At 49.4% G+C, this 24,961-nt stretch overlaps 1 protein-coding gene across 2 annotated transcripts; it reads left to right on the forward strand.

Moving 5' to 3' along the window:
- Positions 1–379: 379 nt before the first annotated feature.
- On the forward strand, positions 380–23,160 carry DEF6 (DEF6 guanine nucleotide exchange factor). 2 transcript variants are annotated; one of them, XM_082638745.1, is made up of 11 exons: positions 380–582; positions 11,681–11,821; positions 12,472–12,657; positions 14,700–14,936; positions 15,030–15,176; positions 18,399–18,507; positions 18,696–18,994; positions 20,073–20,239; positions 20,368–20,566; positions 21,515–21,605; positions 21,809–23,160. In XM_082638745.1, exons 1-11 carry the CDS (start codon positions 487–489, stop codon positions 22,030–22,032), a joined length of 1,896 nt encoding a protein of 631 aa, XP_082494871.1. In that variant the 5' UTR covers positions 380–486; the 3' UTR covers positions 22,033–23,160. The 2 variants fall into 2 exon arrangements, with proteins under 2 accessions (XP_082494871.1, XP_082494872.1); XM_082638746.1 differs by lacking the exon at positions 380–582 and adding an exon at positions 10,484–10,617.
- The last annotated feature ends 1,801 nt before the right edge of the window (positions 23,161–24,961 follow it).

Below are 24,961 nucleotides of genomic sequence, written 5' to 3' on the forward strand. Positions count from 1 at the left end.
CTATGAGGTGAGTATTTCTCCTGCTTTACCAATGAGAAACTGCTCAAGGAGGTTAAGTTATTGATCCAAAGCCTCCTACCTGGTAAGTGTGGAATTGGTACAGGACCTGCCCCCTTTTATCTGACTCCAAAGTCGGGATGGGCTTGCTTTTCCCTCATCAAGCTGCCTCTGGGAGCCCAGAAGGTTCCAGGAGGCTCTGGGGCTGAGGAGGCCTCCAAAGGGCCTCGCACCCAGCGAAGCAGGCTGATCAGAGTTGGGGCTCTAGCTCCCCAGGGCTTGGACCCCAGTTCCCATGCAGGGAGTGGTGCCGCTGTGCACTGCAAGAGCAACAGGCTGGGTCCTGCCAGTGTGGGGAGCCCGCGAGAGCAGGCAGGTGGAGCTGTTGCTCTGCACCATGGCCCTTCTGCGGTCTCTGCAGCCGTTTGCATTTCCTGAAACCGGATCTTGGTGTCAGAGACGCCCCTGGGCAGGGCGGGCGCCTCAACCATGGCCCTGCGCAAGGAGCTGCTTAAGTCCGTCTGGTACGCTTTCACCGCGCTGGACGTGGAGAAGAGCGGCAAGGTCTCCAAGTCCCAGCTCAAGGTGAGGGGCACCCGGGGCACAGGGGAGGCTGGCAGACACGTCTCATCAGCTCCTGCTGCCTGAAGCTAGACTTGAACCCTGTGCTCCTCCTGGGGCACCCAGCTAGCCAGGGACCCAGGAGGGGTGGGAGGGCCGTGCTGGGGAACTGGGGCAACATGGCCTAGTGGATGCTGCTGCTCCCTGTCCAGAGGCCCCAGTGAGATGTGTGCAGGGGCATTGCCCAGAGCCCTGGCCCCCAACTCTCGGGAGAGTAGAGGTCCCATCATGGAGTTCTGAGGGCCACGGGCCAAGCTACATCCCAGACTCTGTGTGATGAGCACACGTCTCCCCAGAGTCAAGCTTGGGCACACACCCTACTGCTTCCTGCCGCTTCCTCCTGCCTTTGAAGAGAGACAGTTAGCTAGTACTTGTCAGTCACTTCCTCTTGGAGCTGAGAGAGAGAGTTCAAGAGCCTCTCGCAGTCCCAAACCAGGCCAGCTCAGTCATCCTTCGCAGGAGAGCAGCTCCTCTGGACCTTGCCTCCCAGGTGGGACAGGGGTAGGAAGGGGCAAGGACTGAAGACCCCATTATACTGCTGCCTGGCTCACCACCCCCCTCACACCTACATGCCAGGTTGAGAAACTTACCTTAGACCTTGAGAACTCGAGTAGGGAAGGCGTGGAATCTGAGCCCAGGAAGAGCCCCATCAGTGATTGCCCTGAAATTCATGCTTGGTCCTAGATAATTCCTGGGGGGCCGAAAAGTTTATCTCCTTCTTTCCTGTAGCCCCGCATTAGTGCTTCCTTCACCCTAGTTAGTGGGGAAGAAACAAGGCCCTAGGCCATTGGAGCCAGGGAACGCGGGGAGTCAGGAGCAGGGTGGGCTTCAGCCCTCTGGGATCTGCCTTAGGGGTTCATTCACTCACTCTGCAAATATTTACTGAGCACCAGCTATGTGCCTGGCATGAGGCTAGGCCATATCCTGGCATCTCCCCTGCCACCCACCCCACACAGAGGAGGAGTGCAGTCTCAAGGAAACCTCCATTCTAATTGATCGAACTAGGAGGTGCCTGGAAACCTGGGAGAGACGGATGGGACAGGTTAGGCATTGTACCCCACCCCTATTCCATCCCCCTACTTTTTTTTTTTTTTTTTTTTTTAAGAAATTTTGTGTTTTTATTTATTTATTTATTTATTTTGCGGTACGCGGGCCTCTCATTGTTGTGGCCTCTCTTGTTGCGGAGCACAGGCTCCGGACGCGCAGGCTCAGCGGCCATGGCTCACGGACCCAGCCGCTCCGTGGCATGTGGGATCTTCCCGGACCAGGGCATGAACCTGTGTCCCCTGCATCGGCAGGCGGACTCTCAACCACTGCGCCACCAGGGAAGCCCCCCATCCCCCTACTTTTGAACTTGGACACGATGAACTTGGATGTCCTAAACTGGTCTTATCCCATAATCGACCCCTTAGCCAGACTTGTGAGCATCCAGTAAATGATTCTTGGCTCCCCCAGGAAGGAGAGTCCACTACCACTTTTGATCATCTGAGAGAATCTCCCAACAGACAGGTTCTACTTAAATTGTCTTATTATGTAATCTAGTGAGGTCTTCAGTATAGATAGAGGAAAAGCAGATCATCCAAAATCCATCCTGTGGAAACTCCATGTCCTACATCCACCTCCCACTCTGCCCCTTTAATATCTTTTAGGAACAATCCCAACCTCCATGGTTTGTTGTCTCCAAGGTTCCATTTTCTATCACTCCATTACCTGTGGCCCTATGACACCTCCAGTCTCTCTAAGCCTCTCATACATGGAAGATACAACACTCCGTGGCTCTCCGTTTCCTGGGCCAATCAGGCAGTAAGCCTTCTTAGTTTGAGCCTCTGTCTTGGCCTCTTACTGGGTGGATGCCTGTTCCCCACCCCCACAGGTTGAGTATTTGCAAGGAAGGTCGCCTGGGGAGCTTGCATACTTGAACCATCTGCTGTCTTTGTACCACGTCGCAGCTCACATTGAGCCCACTGCCAGCAGCCTCTGTGGTCCCACAGGATCAATGGTAGATTTCAACCCCCTCGACAGAAAACTTGCCCACTCTGGGAATCTGAGCTAGCAGTGGGAGCCTCAGGCCTGGCGGCCGGTGGGGCAGAAATGGCAGGGCCCATGTCATAGGAGAGGAAGATAAGGAAGGCAATTCTCCCTCAAGCCCATAGTGCTAGATACTGGAATGGGAGGAAGTAGTGATAGTGTTGGGGGTGGGGATGCCAGAAAGGCAAAAGAGCAATAGAGAAGTGGCCAGAAGGCAGAGGAAGAAGCAGATGAGAGAGACAGACCTGCAGGGCACACTCCTTCCACTGAAAGACTTGGTGAGAAGGGAAGAGATCTTGGGGTTAGCCTGTTCTTGCTAAAACTGTCTTTGGCCTTGGCGTCCTCAGTTGGGAAGAAGCAGGAGACCTGCACCAGCCCAGAGCAGGCTATGTCTGTCTGCAGCAGTCACCACTTCTCCCCTGATGTGTTGGTAGAAAGGCTGCCACCGGCTGTCCTGGGCAAAGCCGTGTTGAGGCCAGAAGGAGGAGGAACAGCAAGTGCTCTGAGAAGTACCCCAAGGAGTCAGGATTGTTTTCTCTGAAGAAGAGAAGGCTTAGGGGAGAGATGAGATGAGTTTTCTTCTCTGAATTCTTATAGAAAGTACAATAGCCTTTGTCCACGTGGGTTGAGAAAAATAAAAATAGATCAGTAAGAATGGCACTTCTGCCCAGAACGGAGTTAGGTTGAACACAGAGTTTCTCAGGACTGTGAGCTTTGGCAGGGTCCTCAGAATCTCCCTCTTTAAAGAGCTTTAGGAGTGAGTTCCCCTCCTGACAGAGGGCTGCAGGGAGGGGAGCCTTGAGAATGATGGGTTTCCTAATGGCCGTACCATCTTCCCTGTGGGAGCAGCTTTGGCTTTAGGCTTCATGGATGATCAGCTAAGAATTCGGCTTCCTCACTCCCTGACTGCCAGGGCTGGGGTGAGGGGCCTGAGATTGGGCGCGTGGTTGGAGCAGTGTGTCTCAGTGAGGATCCTAGGAGGCTTATCACTTCCCCTTGACGGACAGGAGCAGGGGGAAGGCAGGGAGGGTGAACTAGGGCCTTCCCTACTTGGCTCTGTCAGGTCTCCCAGGCTCCTGAGCCTCTCATTGGCACTCGGGGCAGTCCTGGGGCCCAGGGAGGGTCTCTTGCACACCAAGAGCCTCTGAGCTTCGGGCTGTGCCTCCTCTGGGGAGGGACAACAACCTTCTCCTCGGTAGAGGAGAAGTTAATAAAAACTCCAGTCCGGGAATCTGATGAGTGGGGTCTAAAGCTTTGCCCTGACCCCTGCCTGCTGTTGGTCTTCTCAGTCTAGAGTATGGAGGAAGGGGAGGATGATTCAATGATGTGCAGGGCACTTGACTCAGAGCCATGTAAGCTGAGGCCTATATTGCTCCCCAGTAGGGTGACCTTAGGCAAGTCACTGCCCATCTCTGAACCTCTGGTTTCTCATCTGTAAAGCCTGAGGGCTGAACTGGGGATCACCAAGCTCTCTGACTAGCCTCGGAAAATACATTTTAACACAGCACCTCAAGTAGGTGAAGTTGATCCTTGATGCAGCCTCTCCTCTCCCTTTTCTGAGCCTCTGTCTTTCCTTTGATGCTGACAGCCAACCCCTCCAAGCCCCTTCTTGCTCTCAGCAGGCACACAGCTAATCCAGAGATTCCCACCTTTTAAAATTCCTGGTGCTACTCCCTCATGATAGTTTTGCTTTAGTACCCCACTGGTTGAGAAAAATACATTCAGTGACTCTTAAAAAGGATCTATATATTTTAAAAGAATCACTTAGGGCTTTCCTGGTGGCACAGTGGTTGAGAGTCTGCCTGAGGGGACACGTACTGCCAAAAAAAAAAAAAAAAGAATCACTTAGCACCTAGATACATTTAAAGACTATAGGCCATCTAAAAGACAGAGAGAGGGAGGGAGGGAGGGAGGGAGGAAGGGAAGGAAGGGAAGGAAGGAAAGGAAGGGAGGGGGGAGGGAGGGAGGAAGAAAGACGATAGGCCATCTAGGAGAAAGAAATTAGTCATTCTTTTTGCAGTTAGTGCTTGGTATTTTTATGGATTCCCAAACCCTCTGTATCTGCGTCTACTCCTGAAGTCTGCGAACTACAGGACCATGGGCCTGGCGCCCATCGCATTGCTGCACTGGAGCTTTTAGGGAACTCCCAAGCCCCCAGGGGAGAACCACACCCCAACATGCCTCCAGAGGAAATAGTGAATAAATGAAGCCTCTCAAAGGTCAATGGCTGCCAACCCAGAGGTCAGGGGCTGCTTGGGTGGGTGGGGAAGACAGAGAATCCTCTCTGGGGGAGCCCAAATGGCAGCTTGTGAAAACTACAGACACCTGGACCCCACCCCTGGAAACTCTGAGTCAGTAGGTCTGGGCGGGCCCCAGCAGATTTCAGTTTCAACCAGCTTCCCAGGTGATTCTGATGCTTAACCTGAGCCAATGTAGCAGAGATCTAGCGTGGGGCTTTAGAATCAGACTTTGAGCAAGAGGACACTTCACCTCTCTGAGCCTTGGTTTCCTCCTCTGTAAAAGGAGGATAATGAGAGCCCTGCCTCCAGGGCTAAGGATTGATTGAAATCAGCAGGTGAGTTCCGCAAGCCAGCCTCCACTCCTGCCATTTCCTTTCCAGCATGACCTTCCTCTGGTCACACTCTCTCCCCACCCCTGGCCCTTACCCGCACCCAGGCACAGGAAGCCTGGCAGTCTGAGGTCAGCTGAGCTCTCTGGGGAGAGGCCCTGAGCTCTGAGTGTCTGGAGCCTTTAATTCCTCCTTGTCCTGACACCTGATGGCTAACAGGGTCGGAGCCTCTCTGCCCTGGTCTCCTCAGATTCCCCTGGCAAAATGTCCAGGTGAGGAAGGTCTTAGAGGACAGCGTGGGCCAATGAACCAAAGAGAGGAACAGCTCAGATAACTGTGTGCTGCTGGGTGGCAGGTTCTATCCTGGGGTGTGAGGGGATTTGTACATCATCTCCTTCAACTCCATTTTTAGAAATATGAAAACTGAGCCCCAGCAAGGTTCATGTGCTCAGAGAGATTCAGTCTATCTGACTTTTGTATTTTTCCTAATTCTCCCCTTGAAGCACTTAGGTTCATTCAGTAGATATTTACTGAGTATCCATTATATGCCAGATCCAGTGATAACAGCAGTGAATAAAACAGACAAAAAACCGCACACTTGTGTTGCTAACATTCTAGTCAGAGAACACAGATGATAAACAAAATAAGTAAAAGTGTGTGATACATGACATGGAGGAAAATAAAGCAGAAGATACCCCTATCATTACTGTGTGGGGGGTAGAGGGGATAGGATTACAGATTTAAATAAGGTGGTCAGAGAAGCCCTCCCTGAGAAGGTGACATCTAAGTAAAGATCAGAAGGAGGAGAGGGTGTGGACCATGCCGTGACCTGGGCGAAGAATGTTTCAGGTTGAAGGAATGTCAAGCGCCAAGGCCCTGAGGCAAGAGTGTGCCTGGTGTGTTTGAGGAATGTCAAAGGGGCCAGAGGGGCAGGAGAGAAGTGAGCAAGAGGGATGAGGTCAGAGAAGGTACAGAGTAAAATCTCTGGAGAGATTCTGAGATTTTACTCTGCGAACCTTGGGAAACCACTGCAGCATTTAAGTTAGACTTGGGGAGTTAGTCAAAAACATTGATTAACACAATGTGGGGGACATTGTGTTGAGCTCTGGAGTCAGGGTTGACATTAGAGTCCTTGCTGCCCTCAAGGAATGTAGAACACCCAGAAATGCTCACACCAACAGGGAACAGCAAAAGAACATTATTACAGAGCAACTTAATAGCAGGGTACATTAATAACAGGGGTTAATGGCACCCTTTGTTTTTTATCTCTATAGTTTAAATTTTTTTGTCATGAAAACAATATATGCTCCTGGTTCAGAAGAATATAATTTTAAAGAAGTTGAAATTTACTAGAAAAGTAAAACATGTTTTACTGGTTAAAAAAATCGAAAGACAAAAATAGTGTTAAAGAAGGTGAAATTTCCTCCCCTCCCTGGGGAAGAGTGGTAGAGTGATAGCTGTTAACAGTTTGCTGAGTCTTCTAAATTTTTTCTATGTACAAATAAACTTATTAGGTTGAACTATATGAAACTGCTGATGTTTGACTTACTAACATAGCAGTTTAATATGGTTCAGCATAATCTTTGCACTCATATTATTTTACAAATATTTCATTCTACAGCTTGCTTTTTTCCACCTGCCAGTATAGTATGCATATCTTCCACCTGCCAGTATAGTATGCATATCTTTCCATGTCTGTTCATACAAATATAATAATAAAAATAGCTCACAACTTTTATTAAGCAATTTCTATTATTGTACTATGTACCCGGTGCTGTGCTAAGCTCTTCGTTCTAAAACACCCTGTGGAGCAGGTGCCTTATTTTCCTCAAAGAGGAGGAGACTAAGGTCTTGGAGAAGTTAAATCAGTTGCCCATAAGTATACATGTGGCAGAAGTAACATTTTCAACCACACACAGGTCCGTGACTTGGTGTACCTGTCCCCTCTTTTTTTTTTTTTTGTGGTACGTGGGCCTCTCACTGTTGTGGCCTCTCCCGCTGCGGAGCACAGGCTCCGGACGCACAGGCTCAGTGGCCATGGCTCACGGGCCCAGCCGCTCCACGGCATGCGGGATCTTCCCGGACCGGGGCATGAACCCGTGTCCCCTGCATCGCCAGGAAGACTCTCAACCACTGCGCCACCAGGGAAGCCCACCTGTCCCCTCTTGAAGGAGCCTTGGGCTGTCTCCAGTGCCTCATTTATTCTCTCTTTCTTTCTTTCTTCCTTCCTTCCTTCCTTTCTTTCTTCCTTCCTACCTTCCTTCCTTCCTTCGTTTCTTTCTCTCTTCCTTTCTTCCTTTCTTTCTTCCTTTCTTCCTCCCTCCCTCCCTTCCTTCCTTCCTCCCTTCCTTCCTTCCTCTCTTCCTTTCTTCCTTTCTTCACTCCCTCCCTCCCTTCCTTCCTTCCTTTCTTCCTTTCTTTCTTCCTCCCTTCCTTCCTTCCTTCCTTCCACCATGCCGCGGCTTGCGAGATCTTAGTTCCGGGACCAGGAATCAGCCTGTGCCCCCCATAGTGGAAGCGCAGAGCCCCAACCACTGGACTGCCAGGGAAGTTCCCAATGCCTTTTATTCTAAACTATGCTTCAGTGAGCATTCTTGTACAGGTAACTGTTCTCTTGAGCATCTATAGGTTAGATGATTAAAAATGCTGCGGTCATGCCCAATTTTATGTTTGATACAGTCTTGCCCTCCAGAAACACTACCAATTCACATCTCAACAGTGGGGCATTTGAGTCCCCATTTCTCCACAACCTCCTCAATACTTGATAGTATCAGTCTTTTGCATCTTTGCTAATTTGTTAGGTAAGAAATTGCACTTTCTATATGAGAAGGGAACTTATATTTGTTCTGTACAGAGCTAACTCTCTCACTCTCTCTATAATATCTCACTCCATCCTCATGGCCCCTGTACGTGGTGGGTATTATCCCCTGTTTTACTGACAATGATACTGAGGCTCAGGGGGTGAAGGAGTTTATCCAAGGCCTCATAACTAGAAAGTGAAGGTTCCTGGCCTTCCATATCCCCCTGCACGCTTCACTGGAGTGTAGCCATTTGGCTGGGCTATGCAGGAAGCTTCCTCAAAGAGGTGCTTTAGGAGGCTTGAAGAAAGATAAAGACATGGGTAATTTGAAAAGAGGCCAGGAGGCAACAGGTAGAAATATGTGAAACTCTTAGAATAACACCTATCTCTTCAGAAGTGGGTATTTCTCTTGTGTTGGTCACCCTGGATTTTAAGTGCTAAGCATGAAGTGGTGGCACCTCTTAGAGTGTGGATTGGTATCCTATGACCACAGATGTATTAATCATGTCTGCTCTGCATATAGGTGGTAGAAACCAAACTCAAAATTACTTAAAGGAGATGTTATAGATTGGCTCACATAACCAACAAAACTCCAAGCATAGTATTGGCTTCAGGCATGATTGGATCTAGGTCCTCAAATGATGACTCTTTATACCTTGACTCTGCTTTTTTTCACTGATAGCTTTATTCTTAAGCAAGTACTTCCCACACAGGGACAAAAATGTCAGCTATATCTATCTTCTAACAGCTTAACTCTTTCCATGTATACCCATGGGAAAGAGTATACCTCTTCTCCACTAGAGGAAGCAAAAATCCCAGGGCTGATTCTCATTGGCCTAGATTTGGTCATGTTCATCCTTGAACCAAACACCATGACTCCAATGTGCCCACCCCTGCAGCCAGGTGGGGTAGGGGTGCAAATGGCCAATACCACAGATATTGAAAATGGGGGAGAGTTACTTCTCAAAGGAAAATCAAGGCTCCATTACCAAAATAAGGGAGGGAGGTAGAGTTCATCAGGAAGAAACTTCAGATGTCCTTTAGAACAAGAGTAGGCAAAACCAAAGATGGCACATGAGATAATTTGAAGATCATGGGAATGAGGGTTGGGATGGGGATCAGAGATGGCTGTCCAGAGGGAAAGGAGGGAAAAGAGAAACACCAATCCCCTTGCTGGCCCCCCAACTTCCCACTTTGCTGAGTTGAACCTGAGGCCCAGGAGAACATTGGGAAGAAGTCTCAAACCCTTCTACCCCTCCTCTCACAAAAGAGAATAAAGAAATGAAGGCTTGGTATACACGCCATCTCTAGGATGTTGCCAGCTTCTGCCTCAGAGGAGCTGATTCCAAGGTGGACTGCTGGTGATGGAAGCAGCCCTTAAATACAGCATTTATTGACTGCCTTTGGTGTGCAGAAGAAGACATAGATGCTGTGAGACATAAAGATGAACATAGACCTTGCCTCCAGAGTTCACTATATAGTTGGGGAATGAGGCTCAGGGTCAATATATATATATATATTTTTTTGTTATAAATTTATTTATTTATTTTTGGCTGCATTGGGTCTTCATTGCTGCGCGCAGGCTTTCTGTAGTTGTGGCGAGCAGGGGCTACTCTTTGTTGCAGTGCGCGGGCGTTGCATTGCGGTGGCTTCTCTTGTTGTGGAGCATGGGCTCTAGGTGTGCGAGCTTCAGTAGTTGTGGCTCGTGGGCTCTAGAGCACAGGCTCAGTAGTTGTGGCGCATGGGCTTAGTTGCTCCACGGCATGTGGGCTCTTCCTGGACCAGGGCTCGAACCCGTGTCCCCTGCATTGGCAGGTGGATTCTTAACCACTGTGCCACCAGGGAAGCCCCAGGGTCAATGTTTTAATGGGGAAGCAGCCTTCAGAGCCAGGAACAAACCAGTTGCAACCTCAACTCTGCCACTTACTCTTAACCTCTCCAAGCCTCAGCATCTTCATCTGAAAAACAGAGATAATAATATCTATATATCACGGTTGCAGAGATTAGATGTGGGGTATAGAAAGCACCTCATACAGTGGCTGGCACATAGTAGGTGACAATTTTTAATCATTCACGCTGTCTGTGATAAGTGCTACAACAGAATTACCCCAAGACAATTTTATTTTTTTCCTGATCTCCTTGTTCAAGCTTCAACCTCTTTGTTCTAATATCATGGGTTTGTTAACCAACCCATTTTCCCTCTGTACTGTCATGGCCGCCATCCCTTTTAGCCTTGTCCTCCACATCCCACAGACCATTTTTCGTGCCTCTCCTTTGCTCCCTCTCCAGCTCCCTTCCATCTTTAGAAGGGCAGTGACTGGAACTGCACATGCCCTTCCTGGAGCAGACACACTGGACTCTAGGCACACTGCAGCCTGAGTCTTTGATGGTAGATGTCAGGCTTCTGCCCTTGAGCTTTGGGATCTGCAGAGCTGGATTTGAATCCTAGGCTCTTGCTCAGTGTGGGTCCTCGGGCAAGTTATTGAGTCGGTTGAGCCTCGGTGTCCTTGTCTGCAGAAAGGGCACATACCTGCCTGACGAAGTGGCAAAGAGCATGGCTGCCTTGGTTTGAATCCCAGCTCTGCCAGCCCTGTGCCCTTGGGTGAGTTACTTAATGTCTCAGAGCCTAGGGGTTTTTTTCATCTGTGAAATGAGGATATAAACACTTGTTATGTGGATTAAGTGAAGTATATATAAAGTGCTGAGCACAGTGCTTGGTGCATAGCAAGTGTACATGTTCTAGTTTTTTGGATTTTATTGAGGTATAATGTACATTTTAATTTCAGGTTTACAACATAATGATCCTATATTTATATACATATTGTGAAATGATCACCACAGTGAGTCTCGTTAACAGCTGTCACCATACGTGGTTACACAAAATTCTTTTTCTTGTGATGAGAATTTTTAAGACCTACTCTCTTAGTTACTTTCAAATATGCAATACGATATTGTTAATTATAGTTACCATGCTATATATTATATCTCCCCAGGACTTTTAAAAAAATATTTATTTATTGTATTTATTTATTTAGCTGCGCCGGGTCTTAGTTGCTGCACGCGGGATTTTCGTTGTGGCATGCAGGATCTTTAGTTGCGGCACGCGGGCTCTTTTAGTTGCAGCACGTGGGCTCTTTTACTTGCAGCATGCGGGATCTAGTTCCCTGACCAGGGATCGAACCCGTTCCCCCTTCATTGGGAGCTCAGAGTCTTAACCACTGGACCACCAGGGAAGTCCCCTCATGACTTACCCAGAGTTTGTACCTTTTGAGCACCCTCACACATTTCACCTCCCCACTCCACACCTCTTGCAATAAACAGTCTGTTCTCTGTATCTGTGAACACCTTTTTTTCCCTTTTTAAAAAATTCTACATATAAGTGAGATCGTATGGTATTTGTCTTTCTCTATCAGACTTATTTCACTTAGCATAATGCCCTCAAGGTCCATCCGTGTTGTCGCAAATGGCAAGATTTCATTCCTTTTTTAACGACTGAATAACATTCCATTGTGTCTATATATACAGAAGCTTTAGTTATGATTGAATTGAATAATGTATGCAGAAGACTCAGCCAGGATGGGGGTGGGGACAAGTGGGGAGGTGGGAGCCGCCCTTTGGCCCAGTGTTGGTTGGCGTTCAGGAAGGCAAACTGCCCTCTGTCTCAGGTGCTGTCCCACAACCTGTACACCGTCCTGCACATCCCTCACGACCCTGTGGCCCTGGAGGAGCACTTCCGAGATGATGACGATGGCCCTGTGTCCAGCCAGGGGTACATGCCCTACCTCAACAAATACATCCTGGACAAGGTGGGGCCCCTCTAACCTCTCTCCACTTCCCAACCTGAGCAGCACCCTAATACATTGCCATCCCAACTCCTCCCCCTATGAACCCCATTTCTGTCCCCTCTGTCCATCCCTGCTCTCCCATCTCCATCCTTCACCGCCCAGCCACTTGCCCCCTCCTGGCTCCCCTTAACTCACTCTCCAGCTTCCTCCGCTCTATCCTAGCCTCCACCTTTCCCACGACCTTGCACCCCATCCCTGCCTAGCTTCCAGCTGTAACTTTTACAAAAGGCTCTCCAGTTTCCCCCAAGTGCTGTCCCCCCTGCTTCTCCCAGCTGTCGCTGTCTTCACAGGTTCTCCTTGACTGTCCACTCTCTCCTGGGCTTCCCCTTCTTTCTCCCTGGGCTGAGGGACCTGAGTTTCTCTGTGTGCAGGGGACTTGGGGGCAGTGGTTGTGAGGGAGTTGTGGCAGGAGCAGGGCTGGGGGCTGGGGTCAGCCTGGTTGGTCAGCTAGTTACCTGATCATCAGCTCAGGGACTCCTCAGGTTAGAGCCCCAACATGGCAGGGCGGGGAGCAGGGGAATAGATGACCCTAAGAAGCCAGCTGGAGCCTAGTTGGGTGGTAGAGCAGGGACAGGGCAGCCTTCTCAGCTGACTTGCCGGCCTGGTGGCAGGTGGAGGAGGGGGCTTTCGTTAAGGAGCACTTTGATGAGCTGTGCTGGACCCTCACGGCCAAGAAGAACTATCGGGTGGATAGCAACGGGAACAGCATGCTCTCCAATCAGGATGCCTTCCGCCTCTGGTGCCTCTTCAACTTCCTGTCTGAGGACAAGTACCCTCTGATCATGGTTCCTGATGAGGTAAGCCCCAGGAACTTTATCACTTGGGGACAGACCTTAGCAGAACCATGAAGGAGGCCAAATTGCCTCCGTACTTTCCCACATCCCCTTTCTTCTTTATCTCCCCACCCCGGGACCTGTTCACACCCATCTGTCTCCAGATGCTTATAAGTGTCCATATCAGAGCAATTATGCCTTCTCCCAGGAGGTCAAAAACTACACTTCCTTCAAGGCTCTGCTAGCCCTCACAGTAGGAAAATGATCTGCAAATTCTATTTACACAGAGGTTTGAACGCCTGATACATTACTGGGCATTTAAAAATGAGAACATTAAAAATAATAATAATAATAATAAAAATGAGAACACTTAAAATCAAATGGCAGGATTTTAGGCACTGTGGCAATCTGAGAAGGATGCTATTATTAGGGGAATAGAGACCTTCCTGGGACATCTCTCCAGTTACTCCAAGTGGGCAACCAAGTCTGCCCCTGGTTTCAGATTTTCTCTTCCTATCTTCTACAATATAGGGGAGAGCCAGGGCAGACTCAGCTCAGGGCCCCAGAGAAGGCATCCTGGGAGTAGAGGCCTAGAATCCAGCCTCTACCTCCTTAACTCATGGGTGAAGCCAGGGCAGATGCCCCCCCCCCCCCCCGCTTTTCCAGTCACCCTGCACCCTCCCTCTACTCCCCCTCCCCTCTCCCCGTCCGTTCAGCCTTCTCCTGACCCTTTAGCCCTTTTGGTGGTTGCGAAGATACCAGGGCGAATTTAGGTCTTTAGAGTAGGGTACGTGGGGGAGAGATCCACCATATTTACAAGAAGTCCTGGCACATCTAACTGTGCTCAGATTCGTGCCCTTGCCTCTGTTTGTGGGAAGAGTGGGGGGTGCCCCGCTCCACTCCCAGCGGAGACCCAGTAGCCCCCAGAGTGAAAGTTCTGGAGAGAGTTTCCCAAGAAGCTGCTGGGGCAGTCGAGGGACATGTGTCTATCTATACAGACACCTGGCTGGCTGGGCATCTTTGTCAGACTCCTGCCAGTCAGGACGAGGTGGCCTCTCAGAGGTCAGAAAGCTGCTTGCTACTGTGATCAACACGCAGTGTGAACAAACTGCAGCAGGAGGTACCCCAACCACCACTTCCTGTTCCTGTGTAACAGGTTTCCTGTCCCTGCTCTGCTTACTCCACCTCCAATCCCCTTGCCCTCCCATAGGGGAAGGATCCCTAAGGTTGGGGCTTGGGGCTTGGAATAAGGATTCATGGGATGCGGATCTGAATTGAGTTCTGGCTGCTACCAACTTGCTGTATGATTCAGAACAAGTCACCTCCCCCCCCCCTTTTTTTTTGAAAGGAATTCCTTTATTTTTTATTATCATTATTTATTTATTTATTTATTTATTATTTTTGGCTGTGTTGGGTCTTCGTTTCTGTGCAAGGACTTTCTCCAGTTGTGGCAAGCAGGGGCCACTCTTCATCGCCTTGCGCGGGCCTCTCACTACCGTGGCCTCTCTTGTTGCGGAGCACAGGCTCCAGACGCGCAGGCCCAGTAGTTGTGGCTCACGGGCCTAGTTGCTCCGCAGCATTTGGGATCCTCCCAGACCAGGGCTCGAAACCATGTCCCCTGCATTGGCAGGCAGACTCTCAACCACTGCGCCACCAGGGAAGCCCCACTTCCCCCTTTGAGCCTCAGTTTTGTCATCTGCAAAGTGAGGATATTGGATGAGAGGGCCCTGGTTCCCCTGTTGACATTTTCTATGACTTGCTGTCTCGGCCTGGCCCCTGGCCCCCTCAGCTCCCACCTCACCCTGCCCTTAATTCAAGGCAGGAAGGAGTGGGACAGGAGCTTGGGGAGGGGATGCCTGAATTGAAGTTGGGGCTCCAGGATCCCCTCCTAAATCTCTACTCAGGTGTCCTCCAACATTTAGTTGTTTTGTCCTCTTACCCTACCCACCCCTCCTGTCCCTGGTCACTTCTGCCCAGGCTCCGGGCGCCTGATGGGAGCGCCCCCTGGTGTTGGGATCAGCGCCACAGCCTGCTGCAGCCACCAAGCCTTCCCTCCCCCCTTCCAGGTGGAATACCTGCTGAAGAAGGTGCTCAGCAGCATGAGCTTGGAGGTGGGCTTGGGTGAGCTGGAGGAGCTGCTGGCCCAGGAGGCCCAAGCAGCCCAGAGCACCAGCGGGCTCAGCGTCTGGCAGTTCCTGGAGCTCTTCAACTCAGGCCGCTGTCTGCGAGGCGTGGGGCGAGACACCCTCAGCATGGCCATCCACGAGGTCTACCAGGAACTCATCCAAGACGTCCTGAAGCAGGTCAGGCCAGGCTGGGAACTAGGGGAGGACCCCGAGGAGGGTGAAGGTCGGGGGGGGGGGCAGTGATGCCTCTGACTTTGCTCTGGGTGGCAGGGCTACCTGTGGAAGCGAGGGCACCTGAGGAGGAACTGGGCAGAACGCTGGTTCCAGCTGCAGCCCAGCTGCCTCTGCTATTTCGGGAGTGAAGAGTGCAAGGAGAAAAGGGGTACAATCCTGCTGGATGCACAGTGCTGCGTGGAGGTGAGGGGGACAGTTGAGGGGGTAGAGCACATCTCAAGGCTCAGGGGGGGCTCCAGTGCAGTGTGAAGGCAAGGGGGTCAGGACGAGGGTAAACGGGAAAAGCCACAGTGACAAATTCCCGCTTAGATGAGTGCAACCCAAATACAGCTGACCCTTGAACAACACAAGTTGGAACTTATATGTGAATTTTTTTCAATAAATACATTCAGGAGTACAGCGCCATCAGCAGTTGGTTGAATTCGCACATGTGGAATCAGGATACTGAGGGCTGACTTTAAAGTTATATGTGGATTTTTGACTAGGCAGAGGTTTGGCACCCCTAACCCCTGCATTGTTCAAGGGTCAGTTGCATACCTGGGTACCTCAAGGCTATTCTCAGCCATGGCAGCAATTTTTTTTTTCTTTTAGAAAAGTAACACACTTTATTTTTTCTTCCAGTTTTATTGAGATATAATTGACATACAGCACTGTATAAGCTTAAGGTGTACAGCATAATGATTTGACTTACATACATCATAAAGTGATAAGCACATAAGTTTAGTGAACATCTCTCATCTCATATAGATACAAAATTAAATAGAAAAAAATTATCTTGTGATGAGAACTCTTAGGATTTACTCTCTCAGCAACTTTCCCATATAACATACAGCAGTGTTAATTTATCATGTTGTACGTTACATCCCTAGTACTTATATCTTATATCTGGAAGTTTGTACCTTTTTTCTTTTTTTAAATTTATTTTATTTATTTTTTGGCTGCGTTGGGTCTTCATCACTGCGCGCGGGCTTTCTCTAATTGCGGCGAGCGGGGGCTACTCTTCGTCGTGGTGCACAGGCTTCTCATTGCAGTGGCTTCTCTTGTTGTGGAGCACGGGCTCTAGGCGTGTGGACTTCAGTAGTTGTGGCACACGGGCTCGGTAGTGTGGCTCGCAGGCTCTAGAGCGCAGGCTCAGTAGTTGTGGCACATGGGCTTAGTTGCTCCGCGGCATGTGGGATCTTCCCGGACCAGGGCTCAAACCCGTGTCCCCTGCATTGGCAGGCGGATTCTTAACCACTGTGCCACCAGGGAAGCCCTGGAAGTTTGTACCTTTTGATGACCTTCATCCAATTACCTTCCCTGCATCCCCGCAACAACCTCCCTTCCCACCTCTGGTAACCACAAATCTGATCTCTTTTTCTATGGATTTGTTTGTTTTTGAAGTATAATTGACCTACAATACTATGTTAGTTCCTGTTACACAATGTAATGGTTTGGTATTTCTATATATTTCAAACTGACCTCCACAATAGGTCTAGTTATGATAGGTCACCATACAAAGTTAACTATGTAATCATAGTTATTGACTATGTTCCCCACACTATTCATTACACACCCATGACTCACTTATTTTGCAACTGGAAATTTGTACCTCTTAATCTTCCTCAACTTTTTCCTTCCTCTCACTACACCCCCTACCCTCTGGCAAACATACCTGTTTGTTCTCTGTATCTATAACTCTGTTTATGTTTTGTTATGTTTGTTCATTTGTTTGTCTTTTTTAGATTCCATATGTCAGCACTTTAAAAAAAAAACCAAACTGCAAATCAAATACTAAAGTCTTTGGTGAATAATGTGGACTTTGCTAAAGATTTCAGAGGAGATGGCTTATGTCTCACTCTACCCAGCAAAATTTTCTAAAAATCCTCTTTGAAGTTCTTTCCCCTTCACCGAAATTCCATTCCCTTTGGCAGCTCTATACCTCCCTATTCTTTCTCCCTTCCCATCCCTTTCCCTCCCTTGACTCTGTCCATTATTTTAGAGGCTTCAAACAACAATTTAAAAAACTGTAGTGAAAAAATATACATAACATGAAATTTGCCATTTTAACCATTTTGTGCTACAATTCAGTAGCATTAAGTACATTCACATGTAACCATCCCAATTATCTATTTCCAAAACTTTTTTTATCATCCCAAACAGAAACTCTGTACCCATTAAGCAATAACTCATCCACCCTTCCCTTCAGCCCCTGGTAACCTCTATTCTGCTTTCTATCTCCATGAATTTGCCTGTTCTAGGTGCCTCATATAAGTGGAATCATATAATATTTGTCCTTTTATGTCTGGCTTCTTTCACTTAGCATAATGTTCTCAAGCATGTTGTGGCATGAATCAGGACTTCATTCCTTTTTATGGCTGAATAATATTCCATTGTAAGGATGTACCACATTTTGTTTATCCATTCTTTGATGGGTATTCGGTTGTTTCCATCTTTTTGCTATTGTGAATAATGCTATTATGAACATCCAGGTACAAGTTTCTGGGTAGATATATATTTTTTCTCAGGGTACATACCTAGGAGTAGAGTTGTTGAACCATACATTAATTCTATGTTTAATTTTTGAGGAACAGCCAGACTTTTCTACAGTGGCTGCACCATCTTCCATTCTTACCAGCAGTGTATGAAAGTTCCAATGTCTCACCAACACTTGTTATTTTACATTAAAAATGTTATTATTATAGTCATCCTAGGCTCTGTCCATTTTTGTCACATAGGGAAACAGCTGTCATTGTGGAAACAGCACAGATCTAGGCAGAAATCCAGCTCTACCACTAATAGGCAGTGTGAATTGGGCAAGTTCCTGGACCTCTTAGAGCCTCAGTTTCTTTCTCTGTAAAGTGAAGCTAATAATCCATGCCTGGTACAGACTCTAGAGCACATGAAGCTCAGTAGGTGGTAGCTATTATTTTCCACTAGAAGGTAAGCTTAGGGAAGGCAGGGATTTGGTCTCTTAGGCACATCTCAGTATCCCAAATGCCCAGAGCAATGAGTGGCACTCAGTAGACACTACAAAATATCTGTGGAATGAATGAATGGAGAACTTTCTCAACAGGCAGGGCTTTGTGGAAATGAATGGTCTCGATTGTGAGGACCCTGTCATGGGAGATGTTCCAGCGTGATCTGCATAAACACTGAGTGATCCCTCTGTGCTAGGCCCCATGGAGAGATACCAAGAGAACAGTCCCACCTTCAAAGAGCAAAGGATACAGAGCTGTGGGCACACAAGTATCCCCATAACTAACCTTCAAACCGAGCCACGCAGGCTCCTGTCAGAGTGGGAGGGGTGCCTGGGGAGGATGGTCAGCCAGCGTGGGTAGGGGCTGGAGCTGCAGCACCCCTGGGGCAGGTGTGGCCCTGACTGCAGTGAAGCCAGCCTGTCTGGGGCCGTCCACCTTCTCCCAGGTGCTGCCCGACCGAGAAGGGAAGCGCTGCATGTTCTGTGTGAAGACTGCCTCCCGCACATACGAGATGAGCGCCTCAGACACGCGCCAGCGCCAGGAATGGACGGCTGGTGAGTGCTCGCTGGGTGGCCTGGACCTGGTTGGCCCTCAGTCGCCTCACCTGTGAAAAGGGGGTGACAGCACTTTGCCCAGCGGGAGGCTGGGCACTGGACACGGGCAACTCCTAAGGCCCCTTTCTGGCGATGGGTCGCCTCGAGGCTGCCCTGCCCCCGGCCAGCCCCTCCCGCTCCCTCCGCAGCCATCCAGACGGCGATCCGGCTGCAGGCCGAGGGGAAGATGTCGCTGCACAAGGACCTGAAGCAGAAGCGGCGCGAGCAGCGGGAGCAGCGGGAGCGGCGCCGGGCGGCCAAGGAGGAGGAGGTGCTGCGGCTGCAGCAGCTACAGGAGGAGAAGGAGCGGAAGCTGCAGGAGCTGGAGCTGCTGCAGGAGGCGCAGCGGCAGGCCGAGCGCCTGCTGCAGGAGGAGGAGGAGCGGCGCCGCAGCCAGCACCGCGAGCTGCAACTGGCGCTCGAGGGCCAACTGCGCGAGGCTGAGCAGGTGGGGCCGCAGAGCGCAGGAGGCGGTGGGCTGAGGGGTGTGGTGCGGTCAGGCCTGGGAGCTGAGCACTGGGGGCGGGGCCTGGGGCGGAGCCTTGGTCGAGAGCGGAGCCACGCATTGAGGGATGAAAGTGGAGGCGGGGCTTGTCTTGAGGGATTTTGGGGACAGAGCCTGTGGGCTTGAAGGATGGGTATGGGACGGGGACTGTGCCAGGAACAGGGCCTGTGGGATAAGGAACCTGGCCGAGGGATGGCTTGAGAGGAGAGACGGTAGGGGACGGGGCCTGAGCCTACGAAATGGGAGGGTCGGACCTGAGTGCTAGGGGTACAGTGGGACCTGGCTCAGAAACCTTTGCTGGGGGCGGGACTTGGACAGAGGAGCTGCTAAAGACGGTGTGATTGGGGATGAGTTTGGACCAAGGCTGGACTAGGTTGGAGTAGACTTGATCTGAGTTTATAATGAAACCAGTTTGGGGAATGCAGGATGGGAGGAAGGCAGGATGAATGTGGAGGCGGACTAAGCGTGTAGAGGCAATTAGATTTAGGATTTAAGAGATCTAGATCTGGAGTCAGACACTGTGGATTCAATCCCAGCTCTGCCTCTTAGGAACCCTGTGATCCCAGGCAAGTTACTCAGCCTTTCTGTGCCTCAGTTACCTGTGACATGTTGATGCCAATAGAACTTGGCTTATAGAGGTATGGAAAGGAGGATCAACTAAGGAAACACTCTGAGTTATAATTGTTATAACAATTATAATTATTGTCATTCCCTTCCAAGCACTACCCTAATTATAATTATAAAACGTTATATTATAATGTATAATAATAACTATTAAGGCTGGTGCTAAAAAGGGGATGACTTGAGCCCCTTTCCCCCATGTAGTTCACTGATCATTATCTGAGTTAGTCAGGCTTGCAGAGGGGATCAGATCAGGAACCACTGACCTGAAGGAACTCCCCAGACCCTGACCCAGAGATAAGTATTTGGGCTGGCCTAGCAAAGCCCTGGGGAAAGGAGCAGCATACTTGCTGCCTCTGTCCCCCATGCCCCCATTGACCTGGCTCCATTTCCCGAGCAGGCAAGGGCCTCCATGCAGGCTGAGATGGAGCTGAAGAAGGAGGAGGCTGCCCGGCAGCGGCAGCGCATCGAGGAGCTGGAGGAGATGCAGCAGAGGCTTCAGGAGGCCCTGCAACTGGAGGTGAAAGCTCGGCAAGACGAGGAGGCCGTGCGCCTAGCCCAGACCAGGTAGAACTGAGGGGCCCCTTCTGCTTCCCCTCCCTGACTTCCCGACCCCGCCCCCCCCACCCCGCCCCACTTGCCAAGCACCTGCGAGGTGCCTTGGCTCTGGAGGTGACACAGTGGATGCCTGGCAGACTGCTGGAGGAGGAGGAGGAGAAATTGAAGCAGCTGCTGCAGCTGAAGGAGGAACAGGAGCGCTATATTGAGCGGGCGCAGCAGGAGAAGCAGGAACTGCAGCAGGAGATGGCCCTGCAGAGCCGCTCTCTGCAGCAGGCCCAGCAGCAGTTGGAGGAGGTGCGACAGAACCGGCAGAGAGCTGACGAGGACGTGGAGGTGAGGCCTGGGGTGGAGCAGGTTGGAGGCTGCCAGGTGAATGAGGGTGAGCGCGTTAACGCACAGGCTCTGGAATCTCCCCTCAAGCTCTATCCCTCAGGCTCCATCATTGCCTGGCTGTGTGACCTCTGACAAGTTGCCTAACCTCTCTGAGTTCCAAGTCCCTTATCTGAGAAAGGGGACTGGTAATAGCATTACTATGAAGATTAAATGAGATAACACATGAAATTAAGTATGTAGTAAGCACTGAAGAAACCTTAGCTATGACTTTTATCATTGTTATTAATCTAGGCAAAAATTTTTCCTCCTACTCTTCCAGCCCCTACTTTGCTATCCCTGTACTTTGGCTCCACTCTTTGGAGCCTGAATCTCCACAGAACACTTTTTTTCAAAACTTTTGAAGTTTTGTTTTTATTAATATTGATTATTTTATTTTGCTTTGTTGGCCTACATGGTCATTGTAAAAAATTCAAACATAGAAATAAGTATCAAAGAAAGGGAAAGTTCCTCTATGATTCCCCACCCCACAACCACTGCTAATGGCTGGGTGAACACTGGAGCAGAGGCTTTTGCATTAGGTCTTGGGAAGGTGGTGTAATGCAGTGGTTCAGAGCTCCGTGTATGTCCCTGGGCAAGGCACTTAACCTCTTTTGAATTTGTTTGCTGTTAACTTCTGCTCTGGAAGTTACATAAGATATTAGTACACCTTAGCTGCTTAATAAGTGGAAACTATGGTTATTTCTGACCCTTTGAGGGCCCATGAGTCCCCTGAAATTGGATGCCAACTCTGTTCATATACATAACTCTTTATGAACATACATGAGTTTTTCTGGGAAGATGATCAATAGCCTTTGTCAGATCCTAAGGGGCGTGTGAACCTGAAAAGGTCAAGACTCTCTGTCTTGGAGGGTGGCTCTGACCCACTCCTCCCTGGTCCTGCCCCCACAGGCTGCACAACGGAAGTTGCGCCAGGCCAGCACGAACGTGAAACACTGGAATGTCCAGATGAACCGGCTCATGCATCCAATTGAACCTGGAGGTGAGAAGGGTTAGACCCTGGAGCTTTCCCTGGAGTGGGGAGGGAGAAGGGAGGGTGGAAGGGATACCCCCAGATCTACAGAGCCAGCACAGGACTGCAGGTCAGCGGGTTCTCCTCTCCCCCAAGGGCTGAGGCAAGGCCCCTCAACTTCTCCCCTTTACATGCACCTTGCTTCTTCCTCATACCTGCCTTTTTTCTGCTAGACAAGCGTCCCACCACCAGCAGCTCCTTCACAGGCTTCCAGGCCCCTCTACTTGTCCGCCGTGACTCCTCCCTAAAACGCCTGACTCACTGGGGATCCCACGACAACAAGACCCCCTCACCCAGCAGCAGTGAGCAGCAGAAGTCCCTCAATTGTGGGGAAGAGGCGCCCGTCTCAGCTTCCGCCCCTCAGGAAGATAAAGTGGACCCAGCACCAGAAAACTAACCTCTGCTAGCCTCTTTCCCCCAATCTCATGCCTACTAGGACCTGGCCACAGCTGGCCTGTGGGTGACACCAGCCCCTGCAGAAGAAGGAGCTACAGTCTTGGTGCCAAGGGCCCAGGCCCTCCAACCACGAAACAGTCCAGAATGGAACCTGGTTCATTTTTTTTGCACCAGCCCCAGGCCCCAGACCACTGAGGCTGTCAGGGATGTTGATCCTTGAGAACTTGCCCCTGTGCCTTAACCCCAAGGACTCTGTGCCCTAGGCTGGGAAAGAGAGTCAACAAGCAAGCCAGGGGCCATCTGTCCCCAGGCTGCCACCAAATTGTGGAGGCACATTTCCAAATAAAATCAGCTCTTGGGATAAATTATGCATCAGGTCTATAGTCTGTCTCTTCTACCATTTTCTCTCTTCTCCCCTCAAGTCCAGTTATATGTCCCAGAAAGAGTAAGGTATAATGCAGTGGCTAGGAATGTACACTCTGCCACTTTCCAACTGGGTGACTTTGGTCAAGTTTCTTCACCTCTCTCTGCTTCAGTTCCCATGTTGGCAAAATAGGGATAGTATAGTACCTACCTTACAGGATTGTTCTGAGGATTAAGTGTTCAGCACGTGAGCAAGCACTATTATTGGTATCACCCCAAAGTGTTTATTGAATGTATATTCTATGCCTTGCAATTTCCCAGTTTATTTAATTCTCATGGCAACGCTGAGAGGTGGATATTATTATTCTCATTTTACATGTGCGGAAATTGAGGCTCAGAGAAGTCAGGTAACTTGCCCAAAGCGTTTCAAACTTGCTTCTCTTCCCATATTGTCTGACTTACCTACTTTGTTACCTAAGACAGAGATCTGGGAATCTAGGATGACTTGCTCCCTCTCTGCCATCCCCCTCATGAAAAACCCATCATTAAATCCAGTAGATTCTCTCTCCTTCATGCTCTCATATCTACTGCTCCACCTCTATCTCCATGGCTACTGCTCCATCTCTATCCCCATGGCTACTGCCATGGCTAAGGCCAATATTTTATCCTCCACCTGCATGCTCACCTTTGACTCCTTCTCCATCTTGCCCCATATCTAATCAGTCTCCAAGTCCAACTGATTGGATTTTCTTGGTCACTCTCAAATCCACCCCCTTGGGACAAATAAATAAATAAAAAATTTTTAAAAATTGAAGTATAATTAATTTACAATGTTGTATTACTTTCAGGTGTACAGCAAAGTGATTCAGTTATATATATTCTTTTTCAGATTATTTTCCATTATAGGTTATTACAAGATATTGAATATAGTTCCCTGTGCTATACAGTAGGTCTATCTGTTAGTAGGTTTATCTATTTGTTCATGTATTTTTTAAATACATTTATTTATTTATTTTTATTTATTTATCTTTGGCTGCACTGGGTCTTCGTTGCTGTGCGTGGGGTTTCTCTAGTTGCGGCGAGCGGGGGCTAGTCTGCATTGCGGTTCATGGGCTTCTCATTGCGGTGTCTTCTCTTGTTGCGGAGCACAGGCTCTAAGCATGTGGGCTTCAGTAGTTGCAGCACGGGCTTAGCTGCTCCGCGGCATGTGGGATCTTCCTGGACCAGGGCTCATACCCATGTCCCCTGTATTGGCAGGCGGATTCTTAACCACTGCACCACCAGGGAAGCCCTGTTCATGTATTTTTAAGATGGATGATGGTGAACATCAAATCGCTATGGGTTCTGAGTCTTAGTCAATACATTTAAAAGGGAATATAGTAGTTTTATATTAAAATATTAATGTTTAAAAATAGTAGAAATTACATCCATACTCTGCAACTACTAAGTTTTAAACTAATATGAAATATATTAGATGTCACCTTAAAAATGTACAAGGAGCTGCATTAGTTCTTATATATTCTTTTAGGGGTAGTGGAGCAAAAATTTTGAGGACTACTAACTATGAGGTAGAATGAGGCCTGATTAGAGACATTCTTGGAAGCCAGGTAGTGTTTAAACTTGAGGTGGCAAGCCAATTCCTAAGTCTTGGTTTCCTCATCTGTCAATGGGGTCCATTCCAGGCTTTTTAACGTTCTATGATGGGACACAGGAGGTGTTGCTGGTTGGAGTGTGACAGTGAAAGGAAGATCACCCTGAATCCACATCAGACTGGTATGAGAAGCTGTCAGTCTGGTGGGACAGTATCAGGGGCAGAAGAAGATATTTTGCTGTCTTTTTTTTTTTTTTTTTTTTTTTTTTTGCGGTACGCGGGCCTCTCACTGTTGTGGCCTCTCCCGTTGTGGAGCACAGGCTCCGGACGTGCAGGCTCAGCGGCCATGGCTCACGGGCCCAGCCGCTCCGTGGCATGTGGGATCTTCCTGGACTGGGGCATGAACCCGTGGACCCTGCATTGGCAGGCGGACTCTCAACCACTGTGCCACCAGGGAAGCCCTGCAGTCTTAATTCCAGGGTTAGAAAAGAACTCCTTTGTCCTTACAATCATCCTGGTCAAAGGAGAGTGTATCCAATCTCTGATGCCTTCAGAGATACCTATAAACTCTGGGGGCCATGTGGAAAATACAGCCACTGTGGCCCTAGGTCACCCCTGAGGGTTGGGGAGGTCAGGCAACTGGCTGGAATGTAAGTGGTTTGTTGCAAACTGTTGCCAGGATATGCAAGGCACCTCTTCCTCAAGACCAGTGTCTACCCAGGCCAAAGAGGTGCCAGCTGAAAGTTGCCTCTCGGGCCCATGCTGTAGGTGAGAGGGGGAGGAAGAGGAACGCTGAGGAGGCCGTTTCCAGGAAGCTAAGGAGGCCTCCACCTGCTGGCTGGAGCTTGAAATGGCTGTGGAGGAGACCGGATCTAATTCAAAGCAGGTCTAGCCTTATTCCACACTGTAAGTTATTGTTCAGTTACACTGTAATTGGGCATCCGAGCAGGTTTTGGTAGCTGAGCTCTCTGACTGA

The sequence above is a fragment of the Mesoplodon mirus genome (genome assembly GCF_964341445.2).
Source record: "Mesoplodon mirus genome assembly, chromosome: 12".
Classification (NCBI taxonomy): domain Eukaryota; kingdom Metazoa; phylum Chordata; class Mammalia; order Artiodactyla; family Ziphiidae; genus Mesoplodon; species Mesoplodon mirus.

Coding starts and splice junctions, on each gene's coding strand:
- DEF6 (XM_082638745.1), top strand. CDS start 487: ATGGCCCTGCGCAAGGAGCTGCTTAAGTCCGTCTGGTACGCTTTCACC. Junction 20,567..21,514: donor GAGCTGACGAGGACGTGGAG/GTGAGGCCTGGG, acceptor CTGCCCCCACAG/GCTGCACAACGGAAGTTGCG. Junction 21,606..21,808: donor GCATCCAATTGAACCTGGAG/GTGAGAAGGGTT, acceptor TTTTTCTGCTAG/ACAAGCGTCCCACCACCAGC.